The sequence below is a fragment of the Astatotilapia calliptera genome, chromosome 13 (genome assembly GCF_900246225.1).
Source record: "Astatotilapia calliptera chromosome 13, fAstCal1.2, whole genome shotgun sequence".
In the NCBI taxonomy this organism is placed as follows: Eukaryota; Metazoa; Chordata; class Actinopteri; order Cichliformes; family Cichlidae; genus Astatotilapia; species Astatotilapia calliptera.
The window spans coordinates 6,372,613-6,385,109 of NC_039314.1; the positions used below are offsets into that span (position 1 = coordinate 6,372,613).

At 37.8% G+C, this 12,497-nt stretch overlaps 2 protein-coding genes across 4 annotated transcripts; one reads left to right on the plus strand and one right to left on the minus strand.

Moving 5' to 3' along the window:
- Nucleotides 1–43: 43 nt before the first annotated feature.
- On the minus strand, nt 44–8,043 carry prdx3 (peroxiredoxin 3). Of its 2 annotated transcripts, XM_026189361.1 has the most exons (8): nt 7,921–8,043; nt 7,686–7,801; nt 3,018–3,129; nt 1,954–2,095; nt 1,677–1,812; nt 1,330–1,433; nt 350–515; nt 44–221 (listed from the first exon to the last, which is right to left on the minus strand). In XM_026189361.1, exons 2-8 carry the CDS (start codon nt 7,719–7,721, stop codon nt 171–173), a joined length of 747 nt encoding a protein of 248 aa, XP_026045146.1. In that variant the 5' UTR covers nt 7,722–7,801; nt 7,921–8,043; the 3' UTR covers nt 44–170. The 2 variants fall into 2 exon arrangements, with proteins under 2 accessions (XP_026045146.1, XP_026045147.1); XM_026189362.1 differs by lacking the exon at nt 7,921–8,043 and having other exon boundaries at nt 7,686–7,851.
- Nucleotides 8,044–8,127: 84 nt separating this feature from the next.
- Nucleotides 8,128–12,494, plus strand: sfxn4 (sideroflexin 4). 2 transcript variants are annotated; one of them, XM_026189359.1, is made up of 14 exons: nt 8,128–8,324; nt 8,422–8,487; nt 8,573–8,629; nt 8,733–8,759; nt 8,889–8,943; nt 10,613–10,638; nt 10,722–10,775; nt 10,865–10,927; nt 11,062–11,136; nt 11,230–11,320; nt 11,740–11,855; nt 11,935–12,020; nt 12,097–12,214; nt 12,294–12,494. In XM_026189359.1, the coding sequence occupies exons 1-14, from the start codon at nt 8,286–8,288 to the stop codon at nt 12,369–12,371; spliced, it is 951 nt and encodes a 316-aa protein (XP_026045144.1). In that variant the 5' UTR covers nt 8,128–8,285; the 3' UTR covers nt 12,372–12,494. The 2 variants fall into 2 exon arrangements, with proteins under 2 accessions (XP_026045144.1, XP_026045145.1); XM_026189360.1 differs by having other exon boundaries at nt 11,068–11,136.
- The last annotated feature ends 3 nt before the right edge of the window (nt 12,495–12,497 follow it).

Below are 12,497 nucleotides of genomic sequence, written 5' to 3' on the forward strand. Positions count from 1 at the left end.
CCACTTTATTCTGTGGTCTGGTGCATTATTCAAGACAAAGAGCTGTGGTTTATAAAGCGTTTGTTTATTAGAGCATCCCGATGTTATGAGTAAATGCATATGCTAAAGTGTAAACTCAGTATATTTCTAGATTTGTACCACGTTTAAGCCTTCAATCTGCTGTGAAGTGTTCAGTTGACTTTTTCAAAGTACTCCTTGGATCCTTCTGGTGTTGGTTTGATCTGAAAAACAAACATTACAAAAACTGAGAAAGGAGGAAAAAAAAAAAAAAAAAAAGTGTATGGTATCAAATCCACATTAGCTGTTATAGCCTTGAATGGACTGAAACACAGAGCCCAGGTGTACTCACTGTTGGGGAGTGAGGGGTCCAGCTGGCCGGACACACCTCCCCGTGAGTCTCCACAAACTGGAAGGCCTTCACTAGACGAAGAGTCTCTTCAACACAGCGGCCCACTGGCAAGTCATTCACACTCATGTGCTTCACCACGCCATTTGGATCAATGATGAAGAGTCCCCTAAAGGAAAAAAAACAAAAACATCAGACATCTTTCTAAACAAGTTTAGGTCTCGATGCATGCTCAATCATCCAGGTAAGGAAATCCCAAAAGGTTGATTTTGTTCATCTGGACGTAGCATTTTCAGTGGAAGAAACATTTCGTCACTCATCCAAGTGACTTCAGGTTTCCCCAAGCTTATAAACAGTGTTAGAAGGTTCTCCCTTCAATATTGAGCAATTACATAAAAGACCAGTTACAGGCACTATTGCAACACTTGGTGATATATCTGGATAAACCCACCAAATGAGAGAAAACACACTTTAAGGCCTGTTGCATAATATTCCCTGTCTTCAAATTAAAAATACCCAGAGGACTGGGTATTTAAATCAACAATGATAACAGTAGCAGCAACATTAGTCACTTTTCCAGACATTAAAAAAAAAAAGAAAAAAAAAGCTTTTTCTAAGTTTTTTTTGGGTATAGATGACGGAGTTGTGGAACTGTGGGTGTGAATGTATGACATTTACCATTTAAAGCCTTTATACAAACTGACCATGTAAAATAAAATTTAATAAAAGACGTGAGGATAGAACTTTACAAAACAAACAGTCTGGCAGAAACATTCCTGGATGGCAAAAATCAAAGAAAAACTGTTTAATACGCTCTATAAAAAGTAATCCCCGTGATGCACGTTATCAGATTCTGTTAGGGTTCCTATTACAGCTGTGCACATTTTTACTGGTTTGTGTTTTATGTCTTTGGTCTTATATTTTAGTACTGTGAGCCAGTTGTGGACTGATAGTTGTGGTTTCACAGCGCATAATGAACTCACCTCAGAGCAATTCCTGGGCCGTCCAGCAGCACACCATAGTCTCTGGAGATCTGCTTGTTGAGATCTGAGAGCAGAGGGATGTGGATATTTCCCAAGCCTCCAGCCTGACAAAACATAAAAAGATACATGAACACAAACGCTGCATAGTGCTTCTAGTAGTGTTCGAGAAATAACAGCTTTTGAGATTATTTCACAGTACTGCAAAGTGCTGCAAGCACAACACACTGAGGTCAGTCATTTACTAAAGGCTCCTTGAAGTTCTACTTCAGAGACTGAATAGAGAACGCACAGTGATCTGAACCTTGCACCGTGTGCCGCTTACTGAATAACTATTACACTGAATGTACCTTTCGTGGCGTGTTGATCCATGCCAGGTGGGTGAAGTGAGAGTCCACAGACACTCCGACCACCTCGCAGTTGACATCGTGGAACTCGTTGGCCTTGTCGCTGAATGCGATGATTTCTGTCGGACACACAAATGTGCTGTGGTGTAACAAAAAATAAAAAGCACTTATTAAAAATCATAGCACATCTGCAGAAATACTGGAAAATCTCAGGCCATTAATGCCAACATTTTATTCACTTCTTCATCTCATGCTGAAAATTATTCTTATAAATACTCACAAATCCAGTGGGTAGAAGAAAAGGACCAGGTATTTGCCCTTGAAATCAGCGAGGCTCATGTCCTTGAACTCCCCATTGTGGACAGCTGTCCCTTTAAAAGCAGGCGCAGGCTGGGTGACAGCAGGGGCCCATCTGGAAGCGCCTGATACAGCAAAGTCAAACTCTATTTATTTATCATTTATTTATCAATATAAGATATGCAACAGTCTTCTTTTTTTGTCAATTTGCCTTTGTACAGAACTGACTATAAGATGCATGCTGGATAAAACAGTAATTTATTGTAATGTCATCTGGTCAATGTTTGGCTTGACACAGACATACAAACATCTACACTGTTTATCTGGCAATGGGTGGGTGGGGTGGAGGGTGGGAAAGCAAGGCTTTTGCAGAGTGAAACACACAAACATCAAACATGACTTTAGTTGGTTTTATAGATACATCTCCCCTTTGTTTGCTGCAATGTATTTTAAGTACACAGAGCAAGAATATTAATGTTATCTAAAGAAAACCGAGTTGCAAAGTTCTGAAAAATTCAGCCGTCATACGAGTTCAAGAAAAATCAGAAATAAAAAGTCGAATCATTCTCTCACATCAATTTTATGACAGTAAGAGTATTTTTTGTCATAACTGCTGTAACAAACATGATATTACAGCAAAGCTAACATTTGAACAAATGCTTTTAGTTTATATCCACAACACTGAACACTTGAGCAGAATTTAACCAACCAGGATCAGAAATATAACAATACTGTTGATATTGCTGGAAAGTTAATTATAATGACTATAGTTTTTCCTTTTGAGTACAGCTGTAACCAACTGTTTGGTAAAACTGCCCGATATTTTATTTTGCAGAATAAGATTGATAAAAACAATATAGGGAGAAAAATGCTATCATCTTATCCTGGAAAGCAAATAACTTACTTCATTTCATCTGTAAGTTATTTGATCAGTTGACTAACTCATGATGTGTGCTATATATAAGTAGAAAACAGAAAAATCATTCTGAGCTGAATCAGGCAGTTTCATTTCTGACTGCATGCTGTGTGTTTTGGTTCTGTACATACTGGTGGAGAAACAGGATCTCTGGAGTGCAGGAGCAGTGAGGACTCTTGCAGCCCCGCAGGCTCCATGCTGACAAGCTGCTGCGACTTTCAGCCCTCCTGCTGCAACCCTCGCCTCAAAAATAAATAAAAAGACATTAATATGACATGAATAATCCATAATCTGGAAGGATATTTAGCTCTTTTAGTTATCAAGTTGCCATTTTACTAACTGCAACAATGGTTTAGGACGACTGGAACATGAAAAGGTATCAATGCTTTCAAGCTTGCAGATACATTCAAGAGTGAAAGAATTTGTCCTCTGTGAAAGGAAAATGTCCTCTAATCGTGTTTTTCATGGTTTACCTTCATTGGTACCACCTGAGAATCTAGTGAGCAAAGGTGATTGTGGTGCTGAAAGAAAGATCCTCCAGCATTACACAAGCCTTGTTAAGAAACCTTTTAAAATGAGAGGTTATTTAATGAATTTGAGTTGATAAAATTAAAGGTCTAACCCAACAGTTTCTCCACACTGAACTAAACCAAGGTCTTTGTGAGTACTGCTCATTCTTTAATTACTATACTCCCACTGAGATATTCCACTGCTATGTTATATACAGATAGTACTTTATGTGAGCAGCACATCTCAATGTTCCTACTGCACATACACTGCCACCATAAATACTTCAAAAACGCATGTGCCACTCTAACTTTTTAAAGTGACTTTTCTTCCAACATAGGTTATGAATTATTTAAATGGATTTATTTTTGCGACACCGTACTGTTATATGTAGGCTACAGTGTGTTCTGGAGTAGCTTGAGGAAACATTCCCGCTGTGTGTGTGTGTGCGGAGATTCTGTCTATCAACACGCACCACCTTTAGGTAAGAAATTATTTTTTATTCAAAACTTGTTGAACGAATTGCTTAGCTGGGATATCAAAGAGAATTTCCAAAAAGAGGAGGAAACTGAGGCTACACTGCCTCTGTAAGTTTCTAAGTCATCCACTTGCTTTGGCTCCCAAACGGTGAAACCGCAGCAGGGATTTTATATCAGCAAGTGCTGTTACTAACAGAAGGAAAAATAAATCACAACAAAGCTTTCTAAAGTTAGAATTTTTAGTCCATGTTATCCTCGCGCTCTGCAGTAACAGTAACGAGTGCCCTGTCCTCCACACCAAGTTTCTCTGACTCCTCCCCTCCTGCTGCAGCTGGAGCAGCTGTCTGACACTCAGTTTTTATTTCCTCATTCATATAATTGATATCAAAGCTCATACTGAAGGACACTCATCTGCAGAAGTCTGTATCTTTACGAATACTGAAATCCCTGTTAGGCATTATTGACGTTACATTTAACCTGACCATGCATCAAAGTCAGAGACAGCAATCACTGGACCTCAATGACTTTATCATCAGCTCAGAATAAAACCACATTAGCGCTCTGAACTATGCAGGCAGTTCCCCTGCAGTGACTCATTTACTGTACATCACTGTAAAAATCCCTATTAAAAAAGGCACCAGAACAAAGCCGTTTACAGCAGGGCTGTCAAAGATAACACTGGGGGTGTGTAGTATTGTGATATTTTGTTTGCTAATAATGTATCGATACAGGGACAGCAGAAATCGATATTTTGTTACAAAAAAAGTTTTTGTGGACTGGAACATGCTCTGACTTCAGAGCATGTTGATCAGCTCCTTTTTCTGAGCAAGAATTCTGACACTGTCCAAATGTGTTTAACTTTTTTTTTTTATGGCAGCAATAAACATGACTTACTTATTACTTATTTTAATTTAAGACATGTTTTATTTTAATTAAGTTTAAAACTTTTTTATTTAATGTAAAATTATATTTTGTTTTAATTTACTTTCAAATTCTTCAGTTGCTGAATGGGCTGCATAGGTTTCACAAATTGCATAGTTCAGAATAGCTATAATTGTACCAGATGGTTGCATTCAGTTAAGTTGGACTAGACTGTAATACAAACCGTTCAGTTTGTCAACAATAAAACTGACTGAAATGAGAGAAAGACTGAATGTGAGACTTTGTTATTAGATAAAATGAATATTGATAAAGTTTACCTTTATGTACAGAATCTGAATATCGCAAAATATTTTTAAAAAAAAATTGCAATAATATCGTATTGTGCGTTAAGTATTGTGATAATATCGTATTGTGGGCTGTATGGTGATTCCCACCTCTAAATAACACCCAGCAAAGACTCCAATCTGGTCGCTAGGCACCTTTGGAAAATGTGGATTTTGGATTTTTACACTACAACTTAAGTAACAGACATTGCGTAATTAACCTCTGTTACTTGAGTAAAGGATAAAAAATTAAATGGCCCTATAGATAAATGTCTTTATTTACAGAAACAAACAACAAAAAAGACATTTTCTATAAATTAACAAAAACTTTGTATTATAATTACAGGGCAGTCTAGGCCATGATCTACAACAATTTTAAATGCGATTTTCAACATGTATTTTTTACAATTTAAACCTAAAAAGTTGTGCTGACCGATTTCGTTCATTTCGTTTCACTTACTACAAAAAAGAGAAAAAAAAAAGAAAAAAGCTTTATAATGTGGAGAAAATATATTTGCACGTTGAATTTGTAGTTAAACTTCTTTAAGCTCCTAGGACCTGGCGTCCACATATGTGGACATCACATTTTGGGTTATTTAAACTAAAATACTCAATTTTGCTCTACATGGGCCTGATATCCACTTACGAGGACATTATACTGCTACTGTTCTATCAAATTTTAAAATGAATATCCTCATATGTAGCTCTTATTTTTCTTAAAAACAAAAATAAGGTAAAAATAAATAAATAAATAAATAAATTTGGTAATTCTTTGTTTTTACATTCGTCAGGCCCCAATATGCCCAAATATCAAAGAGAAATTAAAAATTCATGTCGTGGAAGAGTTTGGGTCTTAGGAGGTTAAACTGTAAAATAGGAGTTTCTTTGATGTGGCCCATGTAAGATCAAAGTGGACTGTATGTGGCTCATGATGTAAGATTAGTTTGACATCGCTGGTTTACAGCCTGCAAAGAATCAACCACTATGATGCGTCTGAAACTTTTCTGTATGGTTTCCTTTTTTAAGACTCCACATAAATCAGTTTATGTGTAGAAGTACAACATGTGGAAGCTATTCTAATGAGTCAGACAGCAAACAGTGGCTGAGGCTTCCAGAAAGGGACCCTCATCCCCACCAGCATAAACTATATTTAAGAAAAAAAAAGAAAAAAAAAGGAGAACAAAAAGGACAAAGCAAAAATAGACTTACACCACCGAGATAGAGGATCATCGTTGTTAATGCTAATGTCTGCCATGTGCCAAATGTTACTGATTGTGCACGTTTTCTGCTGTAAGAGTTGTTAAACCTGTAGACTGATGGAAAGGGTGGGGACCGTAACGTTGCACTACTAGGTAAACTGCACTAATATGCTCTCACTGAACACTGTCATCCAGCTGTAGCAGGTTAGACATGCAAACAAACGGCTGATAATGAGCCGGCTAAAACAACAACAGCTGGTCATAAGCCAACATTATGCCAGCTCGAGTTCCATCTGATAAATATGTTGATTACATTCTCACATTGTATGGGAGTTTATTCACTAAATGTCTGTCCAACAATGTTACATCCACTCCAAAGAAAGTTTCACTAATGATGGCTAACTGCAGCAAAATCATCGGTGCTTGCTGACATAAAGGTTCAGGATATTCTCAACAACTCGCGTCAGTATTGCTTTCAAATAGAAGTGAGCTTCACTGACTAATCGACTTGCTTCAGACTACTTTCAAAGTTTTACAGCCTCCTCCAGAGTAAATGGACATAGATATACCACAACTGAGGTAAACAGTCACTAAGATATACAGCAGCCAGATTTGGTTGTCCTACAGCGCCCAACATAGCTAGGATTATGCACTTATATTGGGAGGGGTTGGAAAGCAGGATCTACTGACATCTAGTGGTGAGATTTTATACACCATACCTTTAAAGTAAAAACTGGGGCTCTTGAAGCATGTGGACTGCAGAATAAAATTCAACAACAGCTCAATCACGCAAAACAAACTGCCTTAATATTGAACACAATTCAGCCCCAGCTTTGTTGCCATTCATACAAATAATAAATCTATATTAGTCATGGCCTACAAAGTGAACACAGCAGTTGCCTACAGGTGGTAATTATTATCATACTAAATTTGAGCCTCTGCTGTGTTCCCGCCTTCCTTTCTTTAAGACTTTGTGTAATTAATGGGATTAATTGCAAGTGAGCTTCTTTTTTTAATTTTTTTTTTTTATCTTAATACAAGGCAACTCAGTTCATAACTTTGACCCTGCTTACCATAGAAAATTCTAGCACAATGCATCAAGATGGCGAAATTAACGTTTCTATATAAGACACGAACGTCATTTTTTAAGGTTTTGTTTAGGTATAACCACAACTCCACTCATCGCTCTTCTTATGAAGCGAGGCTTGCGCAGTTGCCGCGGGTTGACACCGGTGTCAGTTGGTGCTCAGGTTCAAATGTGCAGCACACACAACATAAATGCGGAGGACAATTTTTCATTCATTTATTTATTTATTTTAATCAATACCTGCTATCAACACTGACTAATGACTTATGTGCAACAGCGCGAATAACAAATGCAAAGTAACGTTATATAAAGTTGCACTTACAGAGGTCCTGAGCAGTTTTCCGATGGTGGCTGCCATTTTGGATTATGTCACTGGAGGCACGGTTGAGCAGGTTATTACACACGTGCTCAATTCCAACCTCTCCTTTGAAGGAAAAACTATAAAAATAAATGAATTGTATTAATATTTTGCCAGCTCAATTTATCGAATATGCCGACCATAAAACGTATTTTGTGACAAATTATGGCGCATAAAGAAAATGCTAAAGTCACGTTACCTTCAGGTACAGCTCGTAATATTTAGACAAAAATATTTTAAGTGAGCGAAACACGAAGCTGATATTTTTTTTCTTTTTAATTTAAATTGTGTTTGTTTGACCGTAAAAATGCTAAATTGGTCGTTGCGGTCTCTGTTGAACACGCTGAGCAGAAAGCCACTAGGAAAAAAAAACGCGACGCCTGATATATCCCACATCCCTGAATGTAGCATAAACCTTTGCGAACACGTGACTGGTGGCGGAAGTTGAGTCTAATTAGAAGTTGACCTCAAAAGCATGAGAAATGCATGCTTGTAGGCGATGTACTGTAATAGTGTCACTGTGAGTGATTTAATTTATGAAACGTGAATGTACTCGTTGTTCTAATGGATCCTAACCTGTTGTACTGGAAAGCAGAGGGACAGGTAACGGTGCACAGCATGCATAGCATCACCTCTCACAGTTACCATGGAATTGGTTTCTTTCGTGCTTTTTCATGACTACACTTTTCCTGTTTTACAGTCTTTCCTCCGTCGACTGAAGATCTGGGTTAATCTCCTTAATCCAACCCTCCTGCTCTCATCTGACGTGAGTAGCAACCACTGCAGTGATCCGATATTATGGGATGAGTGGAAAATACCTGATGTTTACCTTGTGATTTTGCTCCCCGCAGCCTGAGATACAAAAGGCTCACTCTCTCCTTGGAAGCGGAGAAAAATTAAATGAAAAGGTCAGATTATGTTGAAGGATCTGAGTGCACAGTGGTCACGTACACAACACTGTGAACCTGCTGCAGGTTGTTTTACTTCTCTTTCTTTCATTTTCTCTACTAGGATGAAGCTGCACTGACCATCTCACTTGTAAGTCTTGCAAGAAGTGACCCTAAATTAAGATTTCCTCGCTATCAGTCTTATTAAAGTATTGTTAAGTGGAAGGAGCTATGTTGTGCAGATGTGATTTAAAGGAGGATGACCACTTTGCCTCCACAGTCATCTGTCCACCCTGATTCTGGGGCTGCTCTTCCCCTAATTTTTCGGCCGCCAGGTAACATACTTTTACAAGTGTTGTTTACAAGTTTCCATACATACAGTTGCAGTGTGATCAGTTCATATGTGTGATAACAAAGCTTTAAACGGTTGTTAAAGATGCTACAAAGGCTGCAGGTTTTCCAGATAAACACCTGTAAGTTCAAACAGCAATCAGCTGTGTTTTTTCCCATGTGTATTCCTGAAGCATTAAAATAGACCTGTTAGACTTTTCCATATTTTATCTCCAAAGAAAAACTTTGGTCATGTGTTATATGAGATAAAGTTTCAAATAACAAGGTTAACATGTATAATATAATATATATATATATATATGTATGTATGTATGTATGTATGTATGTATGTATGTATGTATGTATGTATGTATGTATGTATGTATGTATGTATGTATGTATGTATGTATGTATGTATGTATGTATGTATGTATGTATGTATGTATGTATGTATGTATGTATGTATGTATATATATATATATATATATATATATATATATATATATATATATATATATATATATATATATATATATATATATATATATATATATATATGTATGTATATATATGTATATATATATATATATATATATATATATGTATGTATAAGTAACCTGCGTGATCAGGTAGAAGAAAAGGAGCTTAAGAAGGGGGGGGGGAATGGGATGAAAATAACCTGTGTCAGATTGATGGGCTGCACCAGGGTCCATTATGTCTGTGAATTAAATGAAAGCTACCCTAGTAGAATCCAAGTAAATGGGCACAATAGCAGTCCATATCTATATATTGTGCAATGAAAAAGGATAATGAATGCAACAATATTTCAAAACATGCAGCTTTCTTGTGATTTCTTTAAGTAGTCTTCAGGAATAGTTCTCCAGGCTTCATGAAGGACATTCAAAGCTCTTCTTTGGATGTTGGCTGCCTTTTCTTCTGTTCTCTGTCAAGATGATCCCACACTGCTTCAATAATGTTGAGGTCCAGGCTCTGGGGAGGCCAATCCATGACCGATAGCGTTCCACTGTGTGTTTTTTTTTCTATCCAAGTATGCTGCACTGCACTAGCAGTGTGTTTGCAAGGTGGAACTCAAATGAACTCCAGTCTTATCCCTATGTTTCCGAGTTCTTAATAATGGCTTCCTGACAGCCACCTCCCATTGAGACCATTTCTGATGAGGTTTTGGTGAGCAGTAGATGGGTCCACATACATACATACATACATACATACACACACACACACACACACACACACACACACACACACACCTTTCAGGTACTCCTCGTCTGCTGTAGTTTTTTTTTTTTTTGACTGTCTGTTGTGTCTACACATAACAATCGTTCATCCCTTAAGTTAAATGTCCTTTTATGCTTGAATGATTCAGAACAGTCCTCTGAAAATGGTCAGGTACAACGAAAGAACAGAAAATGAGTGTGAAAGCAGCTGATGTCCAAAGAAAAACTTTGAAAGACGTTTAGAAAGCCTGCAGAACTATTCCTCAAAAGCACTTAAAACACTTCTAAATAATAAAATAAACTGTCTCCTTACAATAAAAATATATTTTTTTAAAAACACAAACAAGGTGCGGCTCAAGACTTTTGCACAGTGCTGTATATCGCTGAAAGAGTTTTACAGGAGATTCTGATGAGTTCATGTCCACCTGCTTCTTTTCAGCATTTCTTCCTATATCAGGACCTTTGGTAGGTGTCTTCTCCTTTATCTATAGATAGAGATATAGAACTTTTTTTTTTTCAAAAGGAAGTTTATTTATTTAATTTCACAGGTTGTTGCCAGTCTTTTGCCACACAGCACTGTGAAACCTGCTCTGTTTTGGCAGGTAACAAAGCATATTGATGAGATTGATAAATATATATATTAGACATGAACAAAGTAACTAATGGCAAATATTCCACTGCACTCTTTCAGTTTCTGCTGCAGAGTTACAGTGCTGGGTTCAATTATGCAAACAGAAATTCTTCATCAGAGCAGGTAAAGTGTTTAGATCAGGCCTATATTTTCATTTATGAGCTGATTGTGTGATCAAATAGCTCAATCATTTTTTTTTTTAAAGTGTCTTTTCTCTAATCTCGAGCCCTCCCTCTGTTTCTGCACTTATCTCCCAGCACCAGGGGTACAACATTTCTCTGAAGCAGCTTCTGTTGATCACTGGTACAGTCTCCTATACAACATGTGCAGGGGTGTGTGCATTTTGATTATGGAAATCGTAACCGTAATGCCTCAAGTAAACTTTTGGTTTTTCAGTCATTGCTACTTTGTATCTTCTGTTTCAGGCCCTCCCTCAGATTTTTATCAACAGACTAGGTTTAAGAAGCTCAGCAGTGCAGACTTTCTTTAGGTCAATATTACCAATCCCTCTCTCAGGTAAGTTCTGTGTGCTGAATACAAGCTGCTGTGCTTACTGCATAAATAGTATTGTGGAGACTTGTACAGTAGAAATCATCCCAATGCAGACACTGTATTTAAAGTTTGCATTTTAGGTTTCTATTAGAGTAGCTTTGCATGATTTACAGTTCAGAATAATCCTTATGTATTTTACACTTAGCTTTGCAGACCCTCTGTCTGAAACAAGCTGCTCTGCTTTTAAAGTAACTTTCTTCTTATCCTGATTGGCTTCCTCTTGCCAAATGAAGGTTTAGCAGGTGGTATGAGCTCACATATTTGCCTGGGAAGACCATATTGGGGATAATAGGGAAAAAATGAAGCCTGAGCCTATTGGTACCCTAAAAGAGCAAATAAACTAGCATACTTTCAGCTCTGCAATGTTGTTTTACTCTCCTCAGCTACTCTGGCTTTCTTCAATGTGTTAACTGTAAGAAGTGAGGAGTCAGAAACTGGCATCCAAGTGTTTGATCACAATGGAAATCCTGTTGGCATGTCCAAAGCAGCAGGAGAAAAGGTATTTTTAAATTAAAAAAAGAAAAATCAGTAATTTCAGTGAAATCTTGATGTAGTAAAGATCTTTCCTTTTTTGTGAGGCTGTGTGGGAGACTGCCTTGTCAAGAGCGGCACTGTTCGGTATGACCGCCGCCGTTCCTAATCTGCTGGTGCTACTCATGAAAAGGTCAGCCTTTTGTTAAAGCCGTCTTTAACACCCTCCGAATAAAATCAGGTTTGACCGAATAGATTTTTCTTTACAGGGTGAGACCCTTCCAGAGGAACTCTCTGCTTGTCGCTCCTCTCCGACACATAAGCACCGCGCTCGTCCTTGGCCTGATGATTCCCGTTTCATTCAGTCTCTTTCCACAGCTGGGAACGGTAAGGGTCGGGGTCCTCCTCTGCTCTCAGGTTTTGTTTTGCTTTCTTGAACTTAGCTGACACTGACCTTGTTTTGCAGATAAAGAGGGAGCAGTTGGAGGAGGAGCTGCAGGCTGCAGCAATTGGGAGACATTTATTCTACCACAGAGGACTCTGAAAAGCAGCTTTAGATAGAAGACACACAATCCACTGACACATGTTCCACAAACTGCAGAGAGCATGACAGGAACAACCACCACATCACACACACACCCCAAAATAAAGAGTTTATTTAAAGCAACAG

Excerpts from the sequence above, each read along its gene's own strand:
- prdx3 (XM_026189361.1), bottom strand. The coding sequence starts at position 7,721 with ATGGCAGCCACCATCGGAAAACTGCTCAGGACCTCT. Across the intron at positions 1,813-1,953 it reads TTCTTCTACCCACTGGATTT|CACATTTGTGTGTCCGACAG; the intron begins GTGAGTATTTAT and ends GTTACACCACAG. Across the intron at positions 516-1,329 it reads GGCCCAGGAATTGCTCTGAG|GGGACTCTTCATCATTGATC; the intron begins GTGAGTTCATTA and ends TTTTTCCTTTAG.
- sfxn4 (XM_026189359.1), top strand. The coding sequence starts at position 8,286 with ATGGATCCTAACCTGTTGTACTGGAAAGCAGAGGGACAG. Across the intron at positions 10,928-11,061 it reads GAAATTCTTCATCAGAGCAG|CACCAGGGGTACAACATTTC; the intron begins GTAAAGTGTTTA and ends CTTATCTCCCAG. Across the intron at positions 11,321-11,739 it reads ATTACCAATCCCTCTCTCAG|CTACTCTGGCTTTCTTCAAT; the intron begins GTAAGTTCTGTG and ends TACTCTCCTCAG.